Below are 23,018 nucleotides of genomic sequence, written 5' to 3' on the forward strand. Positions count from 1 at the left end.
TTGCCTTTTTTTTTCTGAGGAACAAAATTTGGAAAGCTTTTGAATTATGTTTTTTTGTTTGTTTGTTTTTTTTTTTACTTTTTCTCAATTGCATTTTGATAAGAACTTATTAAAGACCCGACCCAAGGGAGGAATCTCCAATTGTGGAACAAAATGAGGTAGAGATGGTTTCTTTGACATTAAAGTATTTCCTGGTTGGTGAATGAGGACCTCTCAAGTGACATCTGTTCAGGCCACTCATAAGAACCAACCCTAAGCCATCCTTTCCCCATCACAGAGACACTAGTTTTCATGCTAGTACTGCAGTGCAGCAAACATGAGCCTCCTTTCTTCTTATGTAAGAAACAATAGGGTCATAGGTAAGTGTCTTGATGGTCAGTGTTGCTTTTATTTTCTCCAGTGGTGACCATGGCATAGAGAAAAAGCATATCCATGGAGAATTGGACAAAGATATTGGGTCTTTGGCAGAGAGCCCAGAACAGTTTGTTATTAGAATAAAAGAGAACAGGGAATCATCTCTCATACATCTTGAAATATTTAAATGTTCACTAAACACTTGGTACAGAGGCCATTGGAAAGTTCTTGTGAGTATAGAGTAAGTTCTGGGGAGGGAGGTGAGAGTGGGTAATATTTCACTCTTCCATTCTTCCTGTCTTGTTTCCCACAGTGGCCTCAAATTCACTGGAGGAGTTTTAAGGAGCAGATTTTAGCTTTGCAGAAATGGGGGGAAAATCAGATTGGCTTTCAAGGCAACCTTAGTCAGGATGTTGAAGATTATCTTCCCCAGAGTCAGGCAGTCACAGCTATTTATTGTCTTTTATAGAGCAGAAGGGAGCTCAACACATTATTAGTCCAGGATTTTATTTTACAGACAATGAAACTGACACCTGATGGAAATGACTTGCCTAAGATAGTTGCGTTCCATCAAGTCACAACTTGGGTCAGTGGATTACAGATGAGTAGGTTTTGCAATAGAATATAAGCAAAATTTTTAAGTGTCTGCATTTTAAAAACTCCAGATATCCTGAGAGAAGGTGATTTCACCTGTTTGCTGCTGGGGTGTTATTGGATCTATGATATCCTCATATTGGAAAATACAGAGTAACAACCAGAGGCTCCATTCCCAGCACCCGTTAACACATCTTATCTGGCAGTTCTTGATTCAGACTATTTTGGATTTGAATCCAGCACAGCTACTTAAGGACTCTGTGATTTTGGACTTGTTATCTTTCTGAGTCTCAGTTTGGCCATTTGTAAAATGGAGTATTAGGTAGTGACTTCTTAAGTTTGTAAGTAGTAAATAAGGAAGTACATACATAATGCTTATTACAGTGTTTGGTACAAAGGGAGTAAATGGTCCTAGATAACACTAACTTTTTAATCTATGAGTTACATATTTAAATAGGCTACTCCATGGCAGTCTCTGCCTTGTCAGAAAATAAAGGAAAACTGTACATGTTAATTTTACACTGGAGTTTTCTACCCACAGTCACAGATCTTGGATGCTTATTTTGGAAGAGAATTCTACCTGGAAACATCTGCCTTTATCTAAAGTTTTCTGAAGCTAGAGCACATATGCACATGCATGCACATGCACACACACACATACACACACAAACATACACTTAAATACACTTATGGAAGGACAGATCAGGGAGCAGTAGGGGAAGGAGGCTCCTTGGTCACTGCTGGTTCAGTGTGTATAAAAGTCTTTGTTATAATAAGAACCTCACATGTTTCAGGAAACCCCTGTCCTTCCTGTCAGGGCCAGGCTGTGCTTAGAGGTTTGACATGTCAATGGGCTTTAACTGTTGCTGTAGGTAAGGCTCCCCTTCCTGGCAGTCTGACTGTGGAATTCATAGCACCCACTGCTAATTTTTGAATCTGGGCTCCTGCTGGGCCTCTGTGCTTTTCTAATACCCATGTATCACGTATATCTTTCCATCTCTGTTTACTGTAACGATTTTGCACACCTACCCCAAATTCTCTACATCTCTACATCTGATTTTGCATTTGATTATTGGACTCTTGGGCTAAGAAAAGGCTGCATCAGCCAGATGTCTACTTTCAGTGGAATCAGAGAATGTTAGAATTGGAAAGAATCAGTGAGTCTTTTGTCTTATCTGACAACTGAAGAAACTGAGGCCCATAAAGGGGAAGTGAGTTTCCCAGAATCACACAGCAAAGAATAGTTCTAGCCAGAACAGCAACTGAGGTCTTTTTATAACCCTCCCAGTAATCTTTCTAATGTGTCTTTTTGAACCATCTTTGGCAGATCACAAATCGCATACAATGGCACTTAGGAGGTCAATTTTAATTGCATTGAACAAAACCTAAACCTATGTAATTTCTGGGTGTGTGGCCTTTTGAATCAGAATATTTCACTTAAGAAGTTAAGTCTTGAAGATCTACAGCTTGTATATGGGAACTTTTCATGTGATTTGAGAGCTGCTATCCATGTGAGTTTGATTTAACCCTTTTAACAGCTTCTTCAAGGGTAGGGAAGTAAATTCATTTCAGAAACTGATTTCAGGCTTTAAATTATTTTGTCAGAAATTCAGTCTTAAATTTCTCCTAAGTTCTATGCACCATAGTGAAAACTTATTTCTTTTGCAGTCACTGACTTCAGGCCTTAGGATTCTTTTTTGTGTGTGTTTGTTTTTACCATATTTCAAAAGATGGAAATAACTGTGTGGAACAGATGCAGTGAAGCATTGTTCAACAAGATGTATTCTCAGATCAGAGTGGAGAATTTTCTAAGGATTTTGAGAAACCAAATGTAAAACACTGGCTTTCCATGTAACCAGACTACCAGACTGCTACCCAAACTAAAGTACTAGACTATACAGTGCATCATTCTAGCAAACCATAGACAGGACTAGGCTAAGCTGTTTTAGAGAGGTGAGGATTGATGTCCACGTGTCACTGTCCATGGTTCTGAAACCAGCATTTTTTTTTTTTTTTTTTTTTTCCTCCCACCCCTTCTCCAACCCCCTGCCATCCCTCAGGGAAACCAGTTTCCTATTCAAGTTCTTCCAGGAAAGAATCATTGTCAATCTTCTTTTCTATTTTAATCTTAAAATGTATGGTTTTTAAAATCACTCTAGAACTGACAGAATCATGCCTTGTGTTTTAAAATGAGCATACCTAGACTCATGTACATGTGATGATCCTGTCACACAGTAGTTTTTTCCTTTGAGTTTGAAAAATCTCCCGTCTTCCTATGCCTTCCTCTCACCAACAACCTGCCATTGTTACATGGATTTAGTGGATCTTTAAAGAAAAAATGACAGCCCCTAGATTTGGTCATTAACAATGCACATATTTCAGGCTATTATGTTTATGATCATGTCATCTTAAGCTTATTTTACAGTTCCTTGTAAATCCTTCATTTAAAGTAACCATTAATTTTCTTGAGCCTGCATGTAAGTTACTATGGTAGCCTTGACTTGTTTAAGAACAGTTTTTACTGATCTGTGGGGGTAGAGGGACAGTATGTTTGGCTACCACTAGTGAAGGTGTTAGAAATCTGCATATCCCCCTAACAGACTGACTTCTCAGGAATACTGTCAGGTTTTAGAGATTCTGGGGTCTCCTTTCTTTAGCTTAGAGGATATAACTGGTAAGAGCTAAATCTTCCAGTTTTTCAGTATTCTCCCACGGGTTATGGTCATAGCATGTGTGTGAGCCATAAGCAAGGTAGCAAGTACTGGTTTGTATCAGTGCAGTCCTCTGCAGTGCTACAGAAAATGGCCTGGCAATGGGGTATATATGGGCTGTGGGTGACCTGCAAGGTGATTGACAGCTTGACTGCAGGGGCACTGGCATGGCCAGGACTATGTGAAAAATATTAAGTGACCAGGCACATTTAGAAATAATGCCCATAGCAAGGATTAAAGAGTAGAGGAGGTCAAGAATATTTACTGTTTTCTAGAGGTAACTTCATCAGAAGCAACTCCATCAGAAATTTCACACCCGAATTTCTCTCCCAGCTTTATATATTCCTAAACTATCTTTGTATGGCTCAGGTGTTTACACATTTTGTTTTTCCTTTTCTCTTTTTCTCCCCCACCCTCTCCCTCCTTCCTTCCCTCCCACCCCCATTTTTTCCTTCCCTTGGTAGCCTTCACATGGTGACAAGACTTCTAATCCTGAAGTCCTGAAATGGATGAATGATTTGGCTAAAGGTCGTAAACAGCTCAAAGGTAAATGCCAGTCAAAGGTCTTTTTTTTCCTCATAAAGGAAGCAGTTAAACTACTGATAATGTGCTCCAGAGAATTTTAGATTCATTTCCACCTGTGCCCTCTTGCACCTTGTTTCCTGCTTAGACTGTAGCTCCCTTTTGAAATAAAGCATCCTGTATCTCTGTCATTGTTTGGCCCCATGTAATAAACCTCCTTATAAAGAAAGTGAGGACCTCCAGACTCCCAAGTGGAATGATTCACTTCAATGCCAGGAACATTTTAACATGTGGAGCACTAACCTCCCTAGGTTATTGGATTGTTAGATGTTAGAAACAGAAGAGGTCTGAGAAATCATTTACTCCACACACTTCAGTGCATGGATGAGGACATTTATGCTCATAGAGAGGGGAGAGTTACAGAGCTGGAAGGTGGTGGGCCAGGTGTAGAATGTGGTTCTCCTGCTGTATGGGCTAGTGTCCTTTTTCTGTCTTTCTCTGGAGATGGTGGTGAGAGTATTAACTCTAAAATCCATTTAAAATAGACTGTTGTTATTTAACAATAAAAAGTTATTTTCTTCCTCTCTCCACACTCTAACTTTAATACTTAAAGACATGGGAGTTTTTCCAAATTTCTGGAAGGAGAGTGACTAAAAAGAACTAGAAGGGAATATTAATTCAGTGGTATTAAACTGTAAAGATGTGGCAGGTTTATACAATATGTAATGTTTAAACATCAACACAAAGTCTAACTAGGAAACAAACATCAAACAAAGAAAATGAGCTATGTAATTGAGAAATAAATATAAATGCCTCATTCAAACAACCAGTACCCTTGCATACTCTAAAATGTAATTCCTTGATAAGTCTCAGGGGGCTTTTTTATTTTAAATTATCTAGGTTTATATAAAGCCGTATTGTAATAATTCCTAGATCTTAAAAGCTACCATAAGACAAAATAGCAAAATCTGTGAAGTTGGGGCTGACATTCCCATCTACCCTTTCCCACCCCCTCCTGTATTTCCTTGGGTGTCTACATGTATAATGTCTTGCAGAGGATTACTTGCATTTCCACAGGGGCTCTTGATGAACCCACAACTTCAAAATATAAGTAAATAAATCTTTGGGTGTGGAATTTCAGGTGCTACAGTACATGGCAGGTGGGGCCAGGCGCCACTGGTTTTCCTGCAAACTCTTCCTTCTCTGAAATCTAAACCACTGCACTACTGCCATACCTATCCTCCACCTCCATGAGATCCTAGCCTCTAGAGCCCTGTTTTCACACCTGATTGGGAGCCTATGCTAGTGGCTCTGCTTACAAGGGTTGCCATTGCCCTATGGAAAGCCATCATTAGTGTTCATTTCTACAGATTTGGCATCAGGGGAAGGAATTCCTGAAAGGCTCTCTGTTCTTATTAGGGCTAGTGGGTTCTCTTTGCTTGTGATAACTCATAGCATTTCTCTTAGAACTAAAGCTAAAGCTGTCAGAAGAACAAGGGAGTGCTCCTAAAGGTCCACCTAGAAACCTGTCCTGTGAGCAACCCACAGTCCCCAGAGAAAATGGGAAGCCGGAAGCTGCGGGCCTGGAGCCAAGCTCCTCTGGAGAAGAGACTCCAGATGCTGTTTTGACATGCCTGAAGGAGAAAAGAGAGCAACTTCCTCCCCAGGAGGATTCTAAGGTACATCACGATGTCTTATTATATAGAGGGCCCCTATAGTTCACACAGTGCTGGTGAGATCATCCAATTTATCAGAGCACTTTGTCATTACAGACACATTTTTATTAGCCTGGCTCCAGAATTTCAGATGAGTTCCTGATAGGTTACTGGCCACAAGCAGTAGTGCCACAAGATGCCAGGCTAAGCCACCATTCTGGAGGTTATAGTGTTGTGCATTGATAGGAAGTAAATGGCAAGGACACCAGAGTATATCATATCCCTTTCTCTCCAACTCTCTGCACCCCAAAATTAGCAAATGAACCCAAGACTAAGAAATAAGCATATTGCCTGAAAGGAAAGGACTCCAGTTACAGCCCCTTTCTTCATGTCTTGTTAAAAATAACAAAGCAGGGATGATCTATAAATAGTAAGAAAAATTGTTTGGTGTTTATATAATAAGAATAGAGAGGTAGGGTTTCTTGGGAGTGTTAAGTTGAAATACAAGTCTTCAGCTTTGGATATCTTAGTTTTGAAGTCTCTGTGAGGCATCTAGATAGAGTTGTCAGGCATTTGAATATATGAGCCTGGAGTTCAAAGAAAAGATTTATTATATTTTACAAAGAAGAAAAGACTGATTCGTATTTACCTGGTTAATCTCTCCTTGTCGTGCATATATATGCTTCCATTTCAATTATGCCAGGGAAGCTTTCTTGTAGTCCCCTGTCTCAACTCTAAGACTGGTGTGATTGACTTTCAGTTCTCGAATAAGAGATGTAACTACCCTATCACAGCTCTATCTTGTAGGCCATTTACTGTTTCTCGTACTACACCTTGAACTTCTTACATGGAAGTACTATCTATAGGTCATGACCCTCCTTTTCTGTACATAGTAGGTATTGAATAAATGTTTGCTGAGTGAATGGAAAAATGAGCAGATGAATGAACAGACTAGCGTATTTAATTTTCAAATGAATTCTTCTTGAGGAGAATGCTGCCTTTCCCTGTTCTATTGTGTATTACCTGGTATTAATCATAAAGTGACAACATATTCTAAATCTCAAAAGGCTCAAAATATGCCCCTGGATTAGTCATTTACATAAGGACTTGTGATCTACAAGTAGAAATAGACCTGTGACCACATCTTTCTTTATGAAATACCTTTAGTCTTAAAACAACAACAAATACACGTTGTGAGGAGTGAAGAGAAGGTTTTCATTCACTCAGTCATCCTATCCCTGAGCCCACCAAGATTCTACTTCTGTGATAGTTAGTGGGTAACTTCTGCATATATATACAGAAACTCTCAGGTACATCTGTGGTTTTCTATCCTTCAGTGCTTCTGAAGGTCTTTCCAGTATTTTAAAGTCACTTTGACCGTAAGCATCTTGGTCAATGTCTAAATCTATGTTCTACTCAATTAACAAGGGTAGTAAAAGGAGAGATGGGATTGATATAGTAGACTTAGAACAGGACTCAGCACTTGAACCAGCCACTTTCTAACCATGGGCACTTGGCAAGTGAACTGATTATCTGAGATTCAACTTCCTCATCTGTAAAATACAGGTAATACCTACTTATATAATTATCGTGACAATAAGTGAGAAACCTACTGACTGGTGGACAATAGTTCATTTGCAAAAAGACTTAAATGCCAACTATGTGTTGTGAAGTAGAATAGATGCTAGATATAAAAAATAAAAAATATATAGAAGTCATGGGGGGGTCAATGCCCTTATGTAGTTCATGTTGTCCTGGGAGTGGGGATGCAACAAGAAATAAACAACTCAATAAAAAGAAATCATTAAAAATGTTGATAAGTACTATGCAGGATATTTAACAGGTGACATGATAGAAAATAATGGGTATAGTTTCTACTTTAGATAAAGCGATTAGGAAGGCCAAGAGGTGACATTTAAAGAAGAATGAGCAGGTCAAAGAGAGCAGCAGAAAACATTCTCAACAGATGGAATTGCAGGTATGAAGGCCATGATGAAAGGAAGACCTTGTTGTTCACTTTGAATTCTCGGGTTTGAGGGTTGGAGAACAGGATGGCATGAGATCAAGTCAGAAAGACAGATTAGAACCCATCACACAGAACCTTTAAAACTGTGGGAAGTATTGGGAAGTTGTTGAATGGTTGAGAACAGAAAAGTGACATGACATGATTACATTTAATAGATCTGTCTGCTTGCTAAGTGGAGGATACATCACAGGGAAAAGAATGAAAAGGGGAGATGGAATGGGTGGCTTCGATTAGCATGGTGGTCTTGGAGAGGGAAAGAAGTGGATACAATCAAAGTATATTTTGAAGGTAGAATCAAAAGGATATGTTGGAGCATTAGATGGGAGGAAATGAAGGCAAAGAAGAATCTGGGATGATGCATGCTTAGTAAGTACAAAACACTGTGAAACCTCTAAGTCTACAAGTAATCATCCACAGATAGAGGACAGGAAAGCAGATTGCCTGAGGAAGGTTAGTAGTGGAATTATGTGCCAGGAGCTGTTTTCTACTCGCAGAAAAGCTTTTACTGATACAGAGAAAAGTAGAAGAGCACACTTGGGGTTGTAGATAAAAATATAACATAAACGATTAGTTTGGGATATTTTACATTTAATATCTTTCAGGAATAGGGTGACCAATCGTCCCAGTTTGCCCAAGACTTTTTTGCTTTTAGCACTGAAAATCCCATGTCCTGGGAAACGCCTCAGTCCTGGACAAACTGGGATGGTTGGTCATCTTACTGAGACATGTAAGTCAAATAGACATATGCAAATGAGAGTCGGAAGATCAGAGAAAAATCTCCTCATGCATGGATGTCACCTAGTATAAATACCAATCATTTCTATTATTTTTAATGATCTATTGATTTAATAAGTATCAGAAGCCCCCTCAAATATACCTATAATATAGCTCTTCAGTAGGCTAAAGTTGGCCCTTTAAATAGAGAGCATCTATAATAGAAAATGTAAATACATAAAGCTGAGTATTGGTACTGAGAAAGCTTAATGTAGTAAACCATGTAGTAGTTAGTCAGTCACTATACTCAGTGTGAATCCAGAGCCTACAATGCATAACCGAAGAGAAAACTTTGTATTCCCATAGCAGCTAGTGTTATTTCTAACTCCTCAATGAGGTCAGTAGCATTTCAGATCATCTCATTAGGTCCTGTTTCTTTAAACTCAAAGAGACATATGACTTTCATCTGAGGTCCTTGCCTTATTGCTGAAAATGCATTAAATATTAAAATTTCAAGATAAAGAATGACATCTTTTCTAGAGAGACTTTATTATGACTCTTTCCGTAATTTCTGCATTTGGTATTTAGTCACAGACCATACTAAGGCTGATAAATCCTATAGCATTGCCTTGTTGGTTCAGATACCACCAGTGAGTAATTTTCTTCCTGTTTTATCTATGGATGATTTTTAGAGATAATCACTTCTGCGTTACAGGGCATGGCTGTACACTGGAAATGAATGAGTCATCCCCTGAGCTGAACTGTAGTGCCTATTTATGTCTTTTATGTCCTTTTCTTTTGGAAATACTGAACTGGTGCTGGCATATATATCAATATTGACCTTTCTAAGAACTGTAGGTGGTGTCAGGTGCACAGCTCAAATTACCAAGGGGATGAGTAATGGCAGTTCCTTATTCTGGCCTCTCATCAACTGTAGCATCTCTGAGGATGAAAGCAGATTTTTAGAAAGTATACATTTTATCTTGAAAAAACTCAATAAAAAATTAATAACTTATTAGCAGGTTGTTGTTGGTTGGAAAGACAGTAGACTTAAAGGGCATGAAAAGGAAGATCCCATCAAACTTTCTGCTTTCCTATTTATCCTTCTTTTTTAAAAAAAAATTTATTGAATAGGTAATACTTTCTCACATAGTTCAAAAAGAAAATATATAACAGAAAATGGTAAAAAGACTACTTCCAAAACCAACTGCCATCTCCAGCTCTGAGGTCTCCCACCCCCAGCAGGTAACTATTGCTATTAATGTCTTGTGTGTCTTTTTTGGAGTTTCTATGTAAAACATATACAAGAAATTATCAATATATATTCCATTTTTTTTTTATAGAGACAGAGTGTCACTTTATCATTCAGGCTGGAGTACAGTGGCACAATCATAGCTCACTGCAGCTATAAACTCCTGAGCTCAAGTGATCTTCCCACCTTGGCCTCTCATGTAGCTGGGACTACAGGTGTGCAACACCATGCCTGGTTGATTATTTTAATTTTTTGTAGAGATGAGCTCTCACTTTTGCCCAGGCTGGTCTAAAATTCTTGGCCTTAAGGCATGCTCCCACCTCAGCCTCCCAAAGTGCTGGGATTACAGAAGTGAGCTACCATGCCTGGCCCCAATATATATTTTAACTTGCCTCTGTTAGACAAAAGAGAGCAGTCTATACAATTATGCATCCTTTTTACTTTGTATATTCTGGACAGCTTTTTATATCAAGACATAGCTTATCATTCTCTTTTATTTTTAAAAAATTATTATTCAATAGCACTGTGATATTCTTTTTTATTAATGGATAGCATTGACATTAACATCAAGTCAACTAGTTTGAGAGCTCAAATAACATTTGGTATGTGTCTTATTAATCCAGAAATATTTACATATAAAACTTATTAAAAGTGATCATCATTATGCATATTAGGAAACTGAGGTTCAAATATTACATATTTGTAATGTTAAAAACAGTTTATAAGTTTTGAAGCGGCCTGGCGCAGTGGCTCAAGCCTGTAATTCCAGCACTTTGGGAGGCCGAGACGGGCGGATCACGAGGTCAGGAGATCGAGACCATCCTGGCTAACACGGTGAAACCCCATCTCTACTAAAAACTACAAAAAACCAGCCGGGCGAGGTGGCGGGCTCCTGTAGTCCCAGCTACTCGGGAGGCTGAGGCAGGAGAATGGCGTGAACCCGGGAGGCGGAGCTTGCAGTGAGCTGAGATCCGGCCACAGCACTCCAGCCTGGGTGACAGTGAGACTCCGTCTCAAAAAAAAAAAGAAAAAAAAAAAAAAAGTTTTTAAGCTGGTTATGTGAACTCATGTCCTCTGGTTTCAAGACAAATATTAACCTTCAGTTCCTAGCTTGGACATCTAAATTGACCAAAACATTCTCTTTAGCAATTGCTTTCTATGATAATATCCAGTACTGACTTTCCATCTTGTTTGATTGTTTAATTTAAACAGTCAGACTTGCTTACATACAGTGCCTCCCTCAATAAAGCAATGGGGATACTTAGACAAGAAAATCTTGGCAGGACTTGAGTCCCTAAAGCTAAGAAGCATGATTTCTATTGCTCACTGTCCTCACTGTCCAGAGAAGAGACTGTCAGTTTTACTTCTCTTCTTCTTCCTTAAGAGAGATCTCATTTATGGGGATCTCATTATGGGGATAATTGTAATGATTTTATTTATAAATTTCTGTGGCTTACTGTGCAGGAATACCTGGCACCAGTCCCATGGGGGAAAGGAAAACAAGGTGGTAGAAGTGCTGAAGCTGTGGCAGCTTTTTCCTAAACAACTTTCTGACCAGGACCCAGAAACAAACTAATTTGGACTGACCCTCAGTAGCAGTTACATCTCTTGGAAAGCCAGTTTATTTCCAGACCTTGATGATTCAAATCATCATTGATAGGGAGGCAGGAGTTTTCATATGGCAAAGTTGCCAAGCTATAAACAAATCATATCAAATTTTGTCCTATATATGGTCCTCTCTTGTTCAACCTCCTCTTAGTTTTACCCCTGATACTACAAAAATGGAGAAACTGGAAGAATAATCATCTTTTAAAGTTTATCTCCTTTTATTTATCTTTAAATTATGACAATACATTCATAGCTCTATTTGGCTGTTTTAGGTTATTCAACATGTAACCGAAAACATAAAGGAAACCTTGTTTCCTTCATTCATATGAAAAAATGAAAAAATAGATATATCTTGCATACTACAGCCAGCAGAAACTATAGAATTAGGGAGGAAGGATGCACTTCAGAAAGAGACAGCCATTGAATTCAGAGGAGAAAATTAGATCTGATTCTTAGCAGAAAGTGGCTGAAGAATAACAGCAAAGTCTAATGTATTTCTGCCCCCTTAGATTTGGGGTATTCTGCAGAGCTTACCTTGATTCAGTTTCCTTTATGAAGATCACTTTGCAGGCCTATAGCTTTTCTGTGAGTAGAAAACAGCTCCTGGCACATAATCCCACTACTAACCTTCCTCAGGCAATCTGCTTTCCTGTCCTCTATCTGAGGATGAGCACTTGTAGACTTAGAGGTTTCACAGTGTTTTGTACTTACTATGCATTAGGGTATGGAACCCTCACATTTCCTCAGGGATTGCTTTGATAATAATCTTAAGAGGAAGACAATGGAATCAAAGTGAAAAAGCAGTTCATACATTGTACGTGTTCCCAAATTTTTATCTAGCATCTATGGAAGATACTTTTCTATAATGGCATTCATCATTCTATCATGTGTTTTGGTCACTTTTTTCTTTTAGAATTAAATTTAGCTTTTCTAGAATCTGGGGAATATATTAAATCACAAAAATCAAATTGCAATGGAGAGATTCCAATACTAGTTAAATGCATCATTTTCTGAAATACTTTCTATGGATTCTAAGTCCCAGTAAGATACTACATAAAAAAACCACTATTTCCATGTTTTCTGAACTCAGACTGAGATTTTTTTCTTCTGTCATCTATTAAAATCCCATGAAATAGATTTTGATGGGAACTTGTTGGGTTTTTTTTTTCATGGAAAGATGTATTATGAATAAAAGTGTTTAAAAATGATTGGATTAGAAAATGAAAAGATCTTGAGGTTATTTAAGCAATACTTAACAGGCTTCTACAGAGGGAAGCGAGACTTAGGTCACAGCGTATGGAACTTAAAAAGAAGATTGCTAAAAATTAGAGTCCTTTTTTCATATAAACCTGTGTTGATAGCTTAGTAGTAGGAATGGGAATGTGTTGGGTACTGTGAGAATTTAAAGAAGTATGTGATATGATCTCTCTCCTCAAGAATCATTTATTTGGGCAGACAATACTGAAACAAAGAAAACAGTTAAGACTCAGATAATGAGATAAGAAGTTGAGAGAAAAGGTAGATCAATACGGGCCAGAATGGTTTGCAATTGGGATGGGAGTTGTGAGCATGAGGATAACTGGGAAGTGTAACACATGTTTGAGACATTTTCTTTTCTTTCAAGGGAGACAGATCTGGATGGCAGATCTATCTGGCATGCTTGGGTGTGTGTACTTTGATAAAAGATGCCTGGGTGATTATTCCATGAGTTATTTCTACTGTTCCCTTCCCACTACTTGTCAAGTGTATATCACTGGACTAGAGTAAAAGGGAAGCTATGTTTACTAGACATGCAGAAAATTAATGCAGAATACAAAGCAGGAGAAAAACCAATACAAGCAAAGGAGTTTGGTCACTTTGGATAAATAGGCAGATACACAGACAGATATTTAGATGGATAGATAGGAAGCTATTTAAATTTTTATGCACAATGTGATCCACTGAAAATAGTGATTAGGGATGGATCTTACAGCAGAGGGGTATAGAATATATTAGCGGATCCAGAGGTTATACATTTTTTTAATGGAAGGATATTGGTAACTCCAACCTCCTTCTTGTATAGGTAGGAAATTGAGGACTCAGAGAAGTTAAATGTTTTGTCCAAAATAATTTCATTTATATCACAACTAGTCATAACCTAGTATATAATACACGCATGTAGTGATGAAGACCTGTACAACGTTGGTGTTTGTGACTACATATAATCGGGAAAGTCTAGATAAAATATATGTTTCAGAAGAAAAATCAATGTCTGGACTGGTTTTTTAAGAATGAAGAAGTAATGAAGGAAGAGGTTCCTTAACACTTGTGCATTTCAGACTCCTCCAAAAATCACATTCCTAAACTTGGACGTATGCTTTAAGAAACTTTTCCAAGAAAAAACTGGCATGTGCTACATACAGTATCTTGTAAATGACTTTCTGGCCAGGCACGGTGGCTCACACCTATAATTGGAGGCCGAGGCAGGCCGATCACTTGAGGTCAGGAGTTTGAGACCAACCTGGCCAACATGGTGAAACCCTGTATCTACTAAAAATACAAAATAATTAGCCAGGTGTGGTGGTGCGTGCCTGTAGTCCCAGTTACTCGGGTGGCTGAGGCAAGATAATTGCTTGAACCCAGGAGGTGGAGGTCGCAGTGAGCCGGGATCATGCCATTGCACTCTGCCTGGGTGACAGAGTGAGACTCTGTCTCTAAATAAATAAATAAATAAATGATTTTACTTTTCATGATAACTGTTGCATTATAGTATTATAATCCTTTACTTTGAGGCTTTTTGTCTGCTAAAAATATTGATGTTTTCATTCTTGTCTGAGAGAAGAATAATAATTTCATGTTTCTCAGGTAACTAAGCAAGACAAGAACCTCATAAAGCCGCTTTATGACCGATACAGAATTATCAAGCAAATCTTGTCAACGCCTTCCCTTATTCCAACAATTGTAAGTCAGGACACTTGCATGCTGTTACTTTGTACTGATGTGTAGTTAACATGATGTCACATAGTAGTACAAGAGTTATAAAAGACCCTTCATGGCAGTATATACTGCTAACAAGGCCAGGTGTCATTTCAAAAAGTGAAAATTTGGTCTTCTCTAACCCCATTACTATACTTAACAGTGGCTGATATTAGAACTATTGTAAAATAGGAACATATAGTACTTGTATGTCTAGAGCCAATTTTACCATTTGCTTTCATTAGCTTGGGTGAAAAGAAATGATAGATTTCAGTTTGGCATTTTCTAATTTGTAACACAGCTAGACAAAACAGCCTTTCTGTTCTGTGTGTTGGTTAATTTTTTCCTTTAATCAGAAAATTAACAATATATTCTTGATATAATGCAACATTTGTTTTTGGTACCATTTGACCATATTATACAAGATATGAAAAGATTTATTTCAATAGAAAATATAAGTACTGAAATTGAGTTAGACTACTTTTAGTAAAGAATGATTTATGGGAGTACAGAACTAGAAAAGCATCACAAATCCTACTCCATCAATATCAAAACAGTTACTTGTTCAAGATATCAATATGAAAAAGAATAAATATTAACAAATATAAATTTAAGTATGCTTGAGTACATTATACTTCCACATTTTTTGAGATGGATTATACTTCCATATTTTTAAAGACATTAAGAGAATACTAATTCAGTCTTTGGAATTTTCCCATTATGGAAGCATAATTTAAAATGTAGTAGAGTTCTTATATTTCTTGCAAGAGAATCTTCTAGTTGTGATACGAATTATCAGAACAGTTTGAGGAGTAACCCCACTTTGCTTTGGCCTTCCAATAGCTCTCCCCTGAACTTGTCAATTTTCTGAGTATCCTCTGTATCTGAATGTTGGTCCCCACTGGGACCTGACTTGGGGTATTTCTGGAGGATAAAAGTTGTCTGTAGTCCACCTCATCTTAACTCATGTCACAAGTATTAAGCAGGAGCCCAGAAGGTCTGAGTGAAAGGGAGGAATCACTTGGTAGTATAGTCCAGACTGGACCATATCCTAATGGTCTGTGCCTTCATTGGCCCAGAAGACACAGATGAACTTGGTGAGTTAAGTTTTAGCCCAGCATGGCTGCTGCCTTTTTGCTCATTAACTTCTGCAGGTTTTTAATGAAACTGAGGAAGAACTCTTCTTGGTTGCTTCCATCCCAGTTCTCAGTAGGCATTTGGGTCACCTACTGGTTTTCATGGCATTGATTTATGGTTCCCCTTCCCGTTTTTTTTTGTTTCCTCAAGAGGCACTGAGCATTACGTGACTTTCTTTAACTCTGCCTGTGATAAGCAGGAGGAAGAGGACTCTGATGAAGACCATCCACAGGGAAGCCAACAACCTTCTTTGCCAGATCCAGCATCTCACCTTCCTGTTGGTGACCACCTCACCTACTCTAATGAGACTGAGCCTGTTAGGGCCCTTCTACCAGATGAAAAGAAAGAAGTAAAACCACCAGCTCTCTCCATGTCTAATTTACATGAGGCTACCATGTGAGTATGAATCCTAAGTGTAGAGTCTCCTCTTAACTCCTTCTGATCTGATACCAGTATATGAAGCAGAGCTGGCCTTTGAAAATGCTGGATTCAAAGGGGTGGGTCAACAGTTCTCAGGGCCTTTATCCTAGTCTCTTACATTTAGATGAGATAGTTTTTCCACTAGAAATCCACTTGGTAATAAGCAAATGACTTGCCCTTTGTCTCTTAAATGGCCCTTCAGATAGAAGCCATTTGGATTTTCATTAATATCATCTTTATTATCATTATTCAGTAGCTAGCATTCCTCATGATAATCTGGCCTTCTTTGGTTTGTATCTTATAGCCCAGATTATGAGATTTAATTTAATTTAAATTAATTTGACAGAAGTGTCTGTCAGAGAAAGCAAGCAGAAAACTCTTTTTTTGGTGGTGATTCTACCAACAGAATTGTTTTAAGAAAAAGCCCATATATAATTTCAAGTTCACAGAATCTCTGAAACCATACATGAGTTTGGTCTGCTTGTGTATACCACATTCCTGCTCTAGCGTGTATGACTTTTCTCTCATCTTGGTAGAATGAAGTGAGTAGAATTTACAGTGTAACTATAGCTTTCTTCTGGGTCTTATTTTCATTCACAGGGGTTATGCCATTCTCCCAATATTCCCACACTTATTTCTCTAGATTAAGAATAGAATTTTCTTTAAAAGCTGTTCCTCTGTATCTCTTATGTTCAGTCTATCACCAAATGCTTGATGAGTATTCCTTCAAAATATCCCTTCCCTCATCCATCTATATTGCTGTTACCCTTTCCAGTTCTTTCAGTGGATTCAATCAATCTGCTTGCCTCTTGTCTGTCCTTTCCCATATCCTGCGATATTTTTTCCATCAGGTAATTTTCCCTGCTTATGTGCTTGCCTATGGTCAGGCTCTACGTGTGTCATATTTACTTAAAAGACACTCTTATGCGCAGAACACTTTTCAATCATAGTATGCTTTTTTGGCTGAACAGATAAATCTGCTCATGATGATCTCTCAATTATGCCAGTGCCCAGTAATGACAAATATTCTACCTTATATAGGCCTGTACTTCTTGACCATCTCCGAGAAACTAGGGCTGACAAGAAGAGACTGCGGAAAGCCTTAAGAGAATTTGAAGAACAGTTTTTTAAACAAACAGGAAGGTACGTGTGGGCAGAAAGATTTTTAAAGCTAATACTTCCTAGAGAATTACTGTTAAAAATGACCTGCATTTTTTTGCAGGAACGGTGACTTTTTACAAAATGTATATCATTTCCACACTGGCTTAGACTCAGGATTTGTCCAATGCAACGTTCTCATATTGCCAATATTAGGGATGTTTTATGGGACATGGTAGCTGTCAGGTATGACATCAATCTGTAAAAAATAAAAGTTAAATTCTAAAAATCTCTAACTTTGCACAATAAATCTCAACATAAATACATGAATTGTGTGGTCTACTCACCTCTTAGTCCCTGGCAGGTTTTCCATTTTAGCCTACCAGGGATATTCTTTGGGAATGGACCTACTGAGTGAAAAGCTTTTTGCATTCAGCCAACACCGATGTACAACTTATTTTCTAGTTGGAATCTTCCTTTCAAGTTGATTGCAAAAGTCCAACTTACCTTTTTGGTGATGTTAACTATTCTAGTGAGAAATGTTATGTGGCTCATAAATTTAGAACATAAAGCATTTGTTATTATTTTTCCTTTTCCATCCTTTTTTCTTTTATAAAATGTTCATGTAACGTTCCTTGTAAAACATTCCTTGGAGTAGTAACTTTGTCTGGACTGTCTGCTATTATTATACCTTGGATAAATATGTGACTTGCACTATAAAGTTCCTGATCTCTGCCTCTTTTGGATTAAAGGTATTCTATGGGAATTTTTCATTCAGGGAAATATTTGTGGAGATGTTATCAAATATTCTAAATCTAAACAGTCATTACATATGAGAAATGACACTTTAAGATGTGCATACATTCTTTTCATAAATTTGAGTTCCCTGAATAAATTTATATTTTTAGCAGTTTGAACCCAGGAATCTATCGTAAGGGGTTTGAGGACTTCCCAGTGTGCTACTAGTTCTGCCTAGTGGATCTGCAGTGTCACTTGGTATGCTTTTTGTCATACAGGGAAGTTAGTTATGTTCTAGGTATAGTGTTCCACTGCAACTATGAGTCTTAAACCCACTTCAGATAAGCCTATATTTGGCTATGAAGTTGTATGCCCCCTTGTGGTGATATATTTCAACTAAATGCACAAGTGATGATCTTTTACAACTAAAATCAAACAGTTGAGTGGCTAGGAAATATGGACCTTAATTTTGTTTATCTAAGACATTTTATTGGGAAGGCCTAAGTATCAATAAGGTAAAATAACCATGCAAATGGATTATTAAAATGTTTAAGGCACTATAAATATTCTTGGTAATATTTGCCATACAAGAGTCATGAGAATCATATAGATATTACATTATTTTTAATAATTATGAGCTTGGAACTGTGCTAAGCACTTTAGTATGTTTTATATAATGGGGAAACTGCTTCAGGAAAGACTTGGCAAAACTTTTCATTCTTGTCAAAGCACTCTTATTAGCCAAAATGGAATATGCAAAACTAGGGAAAATTACATAATGGATTATTAATGTTTCTCTGTAATAATTAGACAATTTCTTTACTTAGACCTATTTATACAAATTAAGGTGATATTCAGACATCCAGTTATGATAAGTTTGACTCATAACACAGAATGGAGACAAAGGATTTATGTTATATACTTTAGACAATAGTCAAGAAGAATGCTGTCTATGGATTTGTATACTGTTTTGAGTTCTGTACTAGAAATTGCAGGGCAATAAATGTGTTGAAATACAAGTAGATACTATATTCTTAATCTGTATATATTAGCTTGTTTTTTATTTGGTAAGAGATAGAAGTATCTCTTTATCATTACTGGGAAAAATAGAAGGGAGCTGAAGATAAAACATTAAACATATGCTATTTACCTGGTTTCAGCCATACTAATGTTAGAGAATATTTGTGGTTATATTCAGTTGTAATTGTGGTGACTATATCTGTGTCCTCTACCCCTTGAATTTCAAAGTCCTGGGTGGAAATGTTTTCAAAGCAATTGGCTATCTTATTAACCAAGAAAACAAGAGTCTTCTGAGACCCTGTCGCAATTATTCCCTTTAGAAAACGTATCTTGACAACATATTTTTGTGGGAAGGCAAATGGTTTTAACTCCTGATATTACCAAGTTATTCTTCCAAGTAAACAGCAAGAGTATATGTATGCATATGTATAAAATTCTGTGCATTGTTACATGTCTAGCCTTAGTAGAATTAGTGTACAGAAGAGAACCACCACAATTTAGACTCTCGTAAATTACTTCAATCAAGCACCAGCTCAGTGGTTCTACTACATATTAGCAGAGACAGGTATTACAATTACAAGAAAATCTGGAAATGTTTCAAGTTTGTAAGACAGACCCTGAATGCTTTTCTTGCTACCATAAGTTTATAAATGATTTTTTTATAATGAAATTTCTGTAGTATTTTCAGGTTAAAATTTTTGACAACTCTATTAAGGCTGAACATTTTGTACAGGTGTAGGGCTGTGGCAGATAATGGAAGAATGACAGGACAAAGAATGCCTTGAAAGTTCTATTTCTTGTTTGTTTGTTTCTCCTTAGATCTTTTCACTTACCCCATTGTTGTAAGTCTAAGCACTAGACCACATATTTGCAAAACACTTATGACATTCAAGTTTTCAAAGGCTACTATTATTTAGAAGCTTAGTAACATATGGAAGAAGGAGTGAATGAAGGTGAAAGGGAAGGAAAAGAAGACATGATGCAAAAACCAAGTGGAAGCTGTTATAGTATATTTTCTCATGTATGAATTATGAAATAATATTTAATAATTACTTGATTCATTGTGAACTAATAAATGTATTTTTGTTTTGCAGAAGTCCACAAAAGGAAGATAGGATACCAATGGCAGATGAGTATTATGAATACAAGCACATAAAAGCCAAACTGAGACTATTAGAGGTCCTCATCAGCAAGCAAGATGTGGCCAAAACTATTTGAGGTTCAGGAAAGGTTATGATCACTTTCACCCATGATATAAAGTTTATTTTCCTCTGCCATCCTTGCTAAGTAGTTTTGACACAATGAAAATGGAAGCACTTTAGTGGTAGTATTAGCTGTTTTCAAGAAGGAATAGCAAGTTTAATTACATACAAGGAGAAGGGATTTAAATGGGGGGAAGGATACAACAGGTAGCCATATAATTGGGAAAAAACTCAGTGTCCTCCATGCCAAGCAGAAAACTCATAGTCAATACAAGTATTTTTAAAAATGTCTAATATTTTATCAGATCTACATAACATGGCTAAGATGCTTGTTAGGGAAAGTTTATTTAGTATCCAAAGATTGTTTATGTTGATGTATGGAAAAGAGCATGATTTTTAAAAATCAATCAGAGGAGGAAAAGAAATTCTGCTTTTCAAGTAGGAAGGAATATACCTAGCAAGAAAGTAATTTATTTGAAACTTCTAATGGATTTTTGAGTGATAAAACATTTACTACCTTGTCCCTTAAGTCTGCTAGGCTCTCAGTACCCTAAAATAACCTAGATTGTGTTACTGCTATTTTTTTTATTTCTCTATAAAAATAACACATTATTTTATCTGTTATTTGAAATTTTACATTTCTGGTTACCAAAGTTCATTCTGATAGCATGTACTTTGTGAATTATTATCTTTGTCTATAACTGACAGATGTTTATATTAAAATAAAATATTGTATTAAAAATTTAAAATAGGTATTTTGGATAGATATGTGTCTGCAGTATATAATCTAATATGTCCATAGTATTATTGCTAATCTTTTTGTTTACTATAAGATGATATAACTATTTTTTCATTGGGACTATACATTTTTCTTAGTGTTCCAACATCTATACTTTGTAAAGTCAAAACATTACCCATGAGCTGTAGTTATTCTTCCTTCTGTACAAAATGAAAGGTTTGGAAATTGCCCTGATACCTTGAAAAAGAAGCCAGAATATTTATTTGCCTCATCAACTTTAGTGTATATCATTTTGTGTTATTTTATACTAAAACATGTTTATTATTTTCATTTTTGAAAAGGAAGTAAAAGATCAACATTTTCTTTCATGTACCAACCTTGTTTGTATTTCTATTTTCTGTAACGTTTAAGTATGATGTTGAAGAAATTCACATTTTCTTATAGTTTGGATGGGAAGACTATTGACTATTTCAGAAACAGACTATTTCAGAGGCTTATTGTTTTCTCTGTATTTACCTAATATTTTATAACTTTTATGAATCAGAATAATGTCCTTCATACATTTGTTTAATTGAAGTCATCTACTTGTAACAGGACAGATACACAACTATTTGAGATTTACAAATTACATCTTTGATAAGGGAAATGGTTTCGTGACATGTACACAATTGCTATTAAAATGTAACTCTATATATTCTATATGATTGTAAATATTTTATACAACAATACAAATAAAATATTTTTCTATTATATTTATTATGTTGAAACACAGTAGTTGTTTCCTGTTAGCTAATATAAATAACATAAATAACACTGTCAAACAAGAAGTTGGAAGTGCTGACAATTCTAGGCTTCAAGATTTAACTCATGCTGCAATTACACCCTTTCATGCGGTTTGGAGTTATCCCAATATTTGTTCAGTAGATTAAAATGAATGCATATTTAAACACCATTTATAAGCCATTATTGTGTACTTTGCTAAAGCGGTCTATATAACTGTTTTGTTATGTTTGGCATAAAGGAAACATAAAAACATTGCAGCATCTAGGCAATAAAGTGTCAGAAGGAGAACTTAGGGTATTTCATCATTGAAAGTAGTGGGAGGGGTAGGGGATAGGAAAACACTAAAATGGCTCTGAATGGAATTTGGAAAGTGGTAGTTCATTTTTGGTGACAGTGGCATGTGCATGCTTCAGTGGAAAACATCTGGTGATGAAAATGGACAACAGGACCAATGCTCCTAATGGAGGAAAAGGGGCTGAGTAAGAATAAGAAAAGTGAGCATTAACGTCCAACACTGATATTACAGGTTTTGCAGCTGGGATCTTTCTTTGCATTTGCAGTAGACAAACTCATGAGCTGATGACCAGTGATTTCTGCCACGGTGCCCAGAGAAAGATTCACAGGGTCAGTGTAAATGACTTCTAAAATGACATCCTGGGCATGGTGGTAAACCAGCACCCCATCTTCTTCTGTACAGGTCAAAAATTTATTATCCTTAGAATTTAGTTGAGGAAGGCGCTGCTTACAAAATTCATCTCCTGGTGATCCCACAGGAGCAATAACAAGAATCACATAATGATAAGCAGTGTACATACAGTAGAAGTCCCCAAAGTATAAGTTAGTATTTGGGTTAAAAAGTTTTTCTGCAGCAATCTCAAACCTGTATCTTCCATAAGGTGAATCCTGGGGTGGCTTTCCAGTATTGAATTCAGTGCTGCAGCTGAAGAAGATGCCTTCTAATTTTCCACTGATAGGAGAGCCATGGCTACCACTGTTATCCTTGACAGAGGGCTGCATAGCATTCCCATGATGTTCTCTGCAAGAGGAAACAAGTGGTCACTGCTTAATACAATAGTGGTAAACCCACTGATTTATATATTTGAATAGCCTAAAAGTCAAACATCTACTGTTAAAGGCCTGAATACCCCTCTTACTATCAGAATAAGGTGACAGCATCTTTTTGACATATTACCTATAGATGGCTGAATTCTAGCTTTGACTTTGAGGTAGAGATGATCTGCTACAAGCCTTGGAGACTTTGTATTAAATTAACATAATGATGTAAATTTCCTGACCAGAAAAATCAAACTGGAATTGGAAACCTTACTGGTAAAATCACACACACATTAGGTGCCAACTAGATTTCAGAAGTGGCTTTCTGAAGAGAAAACTGAACTAAAGGTATTTGTTAGTTAAATATATTGAATGTTTCTTTAAAGCATGATAGATTTAGTCATAAAATGAGTGCTGTCCATTTATACTGGCACAAA

The 23,018-nt window shown here is 36.8% G+C and overlaps 2 protein-coding genes across 7 annotated transcripts in view; one reads left to right on the top strand and one right to left on the bottom strand.

Annotated features, from left to right (window-relative positions):
* FAM13C (family with sequence similarity 13, member C) overlaps positions 1 to 21,501 on the top strand; it is a 118,917-nt gene extending 97,416 nt beyond the window's left edge. For 2 of the 5 annotated variants that reach the window (XM_011953452.1, XM_011953450.1), the window contains 6 exons: positions 4,124 to 4,205; positions 5,649 to 5,860; positions 14,281 to 14,376; positions 15,725 to 15,924; positions 16,990 to 17,091; positions 19,899 to 21,501. In XM_011953452.1, the coding sequence (XP_011808842.1) occupies positions 4,124 to 4,205; positions 5,649 to 5,860; positions 14,281 to 14,376; positions 15,725 to 15,924; positions 16,990 to 17,091; positions 19,899 to 20,022 (816 nt within the window). In that variant the 3' untranslated portion in view covers positions 20,023 to 21,501. The remainder of the gene's footprint in view (positions 1 to 4,123; positions 4,206 to 5,648; positions 5,861 to 14,280; positions 14,377 to 15,724; positions 15,925 to 16,989; positions 17,092 to 19,898) is intronic. The other 3 variants (XM_011953451.1, XM_011953453.1, XM_011953454.1) reach the window with 2 other exon arrangements.
* PHYHIPL (phytanoyl-CoA 2-hydroxylase interacting protein-like) overlaps positions 21,483 to 23,018 on the bottom strand; it is a 68,413-nt gene continuing 66,877 nt past the window's right edge. For both annotated transcript variants that reach the window (XM_011953448.1, XM_011953449.1), the window contains exon 5: positions 21,483 to 22,564. In XM_011953448.1, coding sequence (XP_011808838.1) covers positions 22,030 to 22,564 — 535 coding nt within the window. In that variant the 3' untranslated portion in view covers positions 21,483 to 22,029. The remainder of the gene's footprint in view (positions 22,565 to 23,018) is intronic.

The sequence above is a fragment of the Colobus angolensis genome, unplaced genomic scaffold (assembly GCF_000951035.1).
Source record: "Colobus angolensis palliatus isolate OR3802 unplaced genomic scaffold, Cang.pa_1.0 Scaffold361, whole genome shotgun sequence".
Taxonomy (NCBI): domain Eukaryota; kingdom Metazoa; phylum Chordata; class Mammalia; order Primates; family Cercopithecidae; genus Colobus; species Colobus angolensis.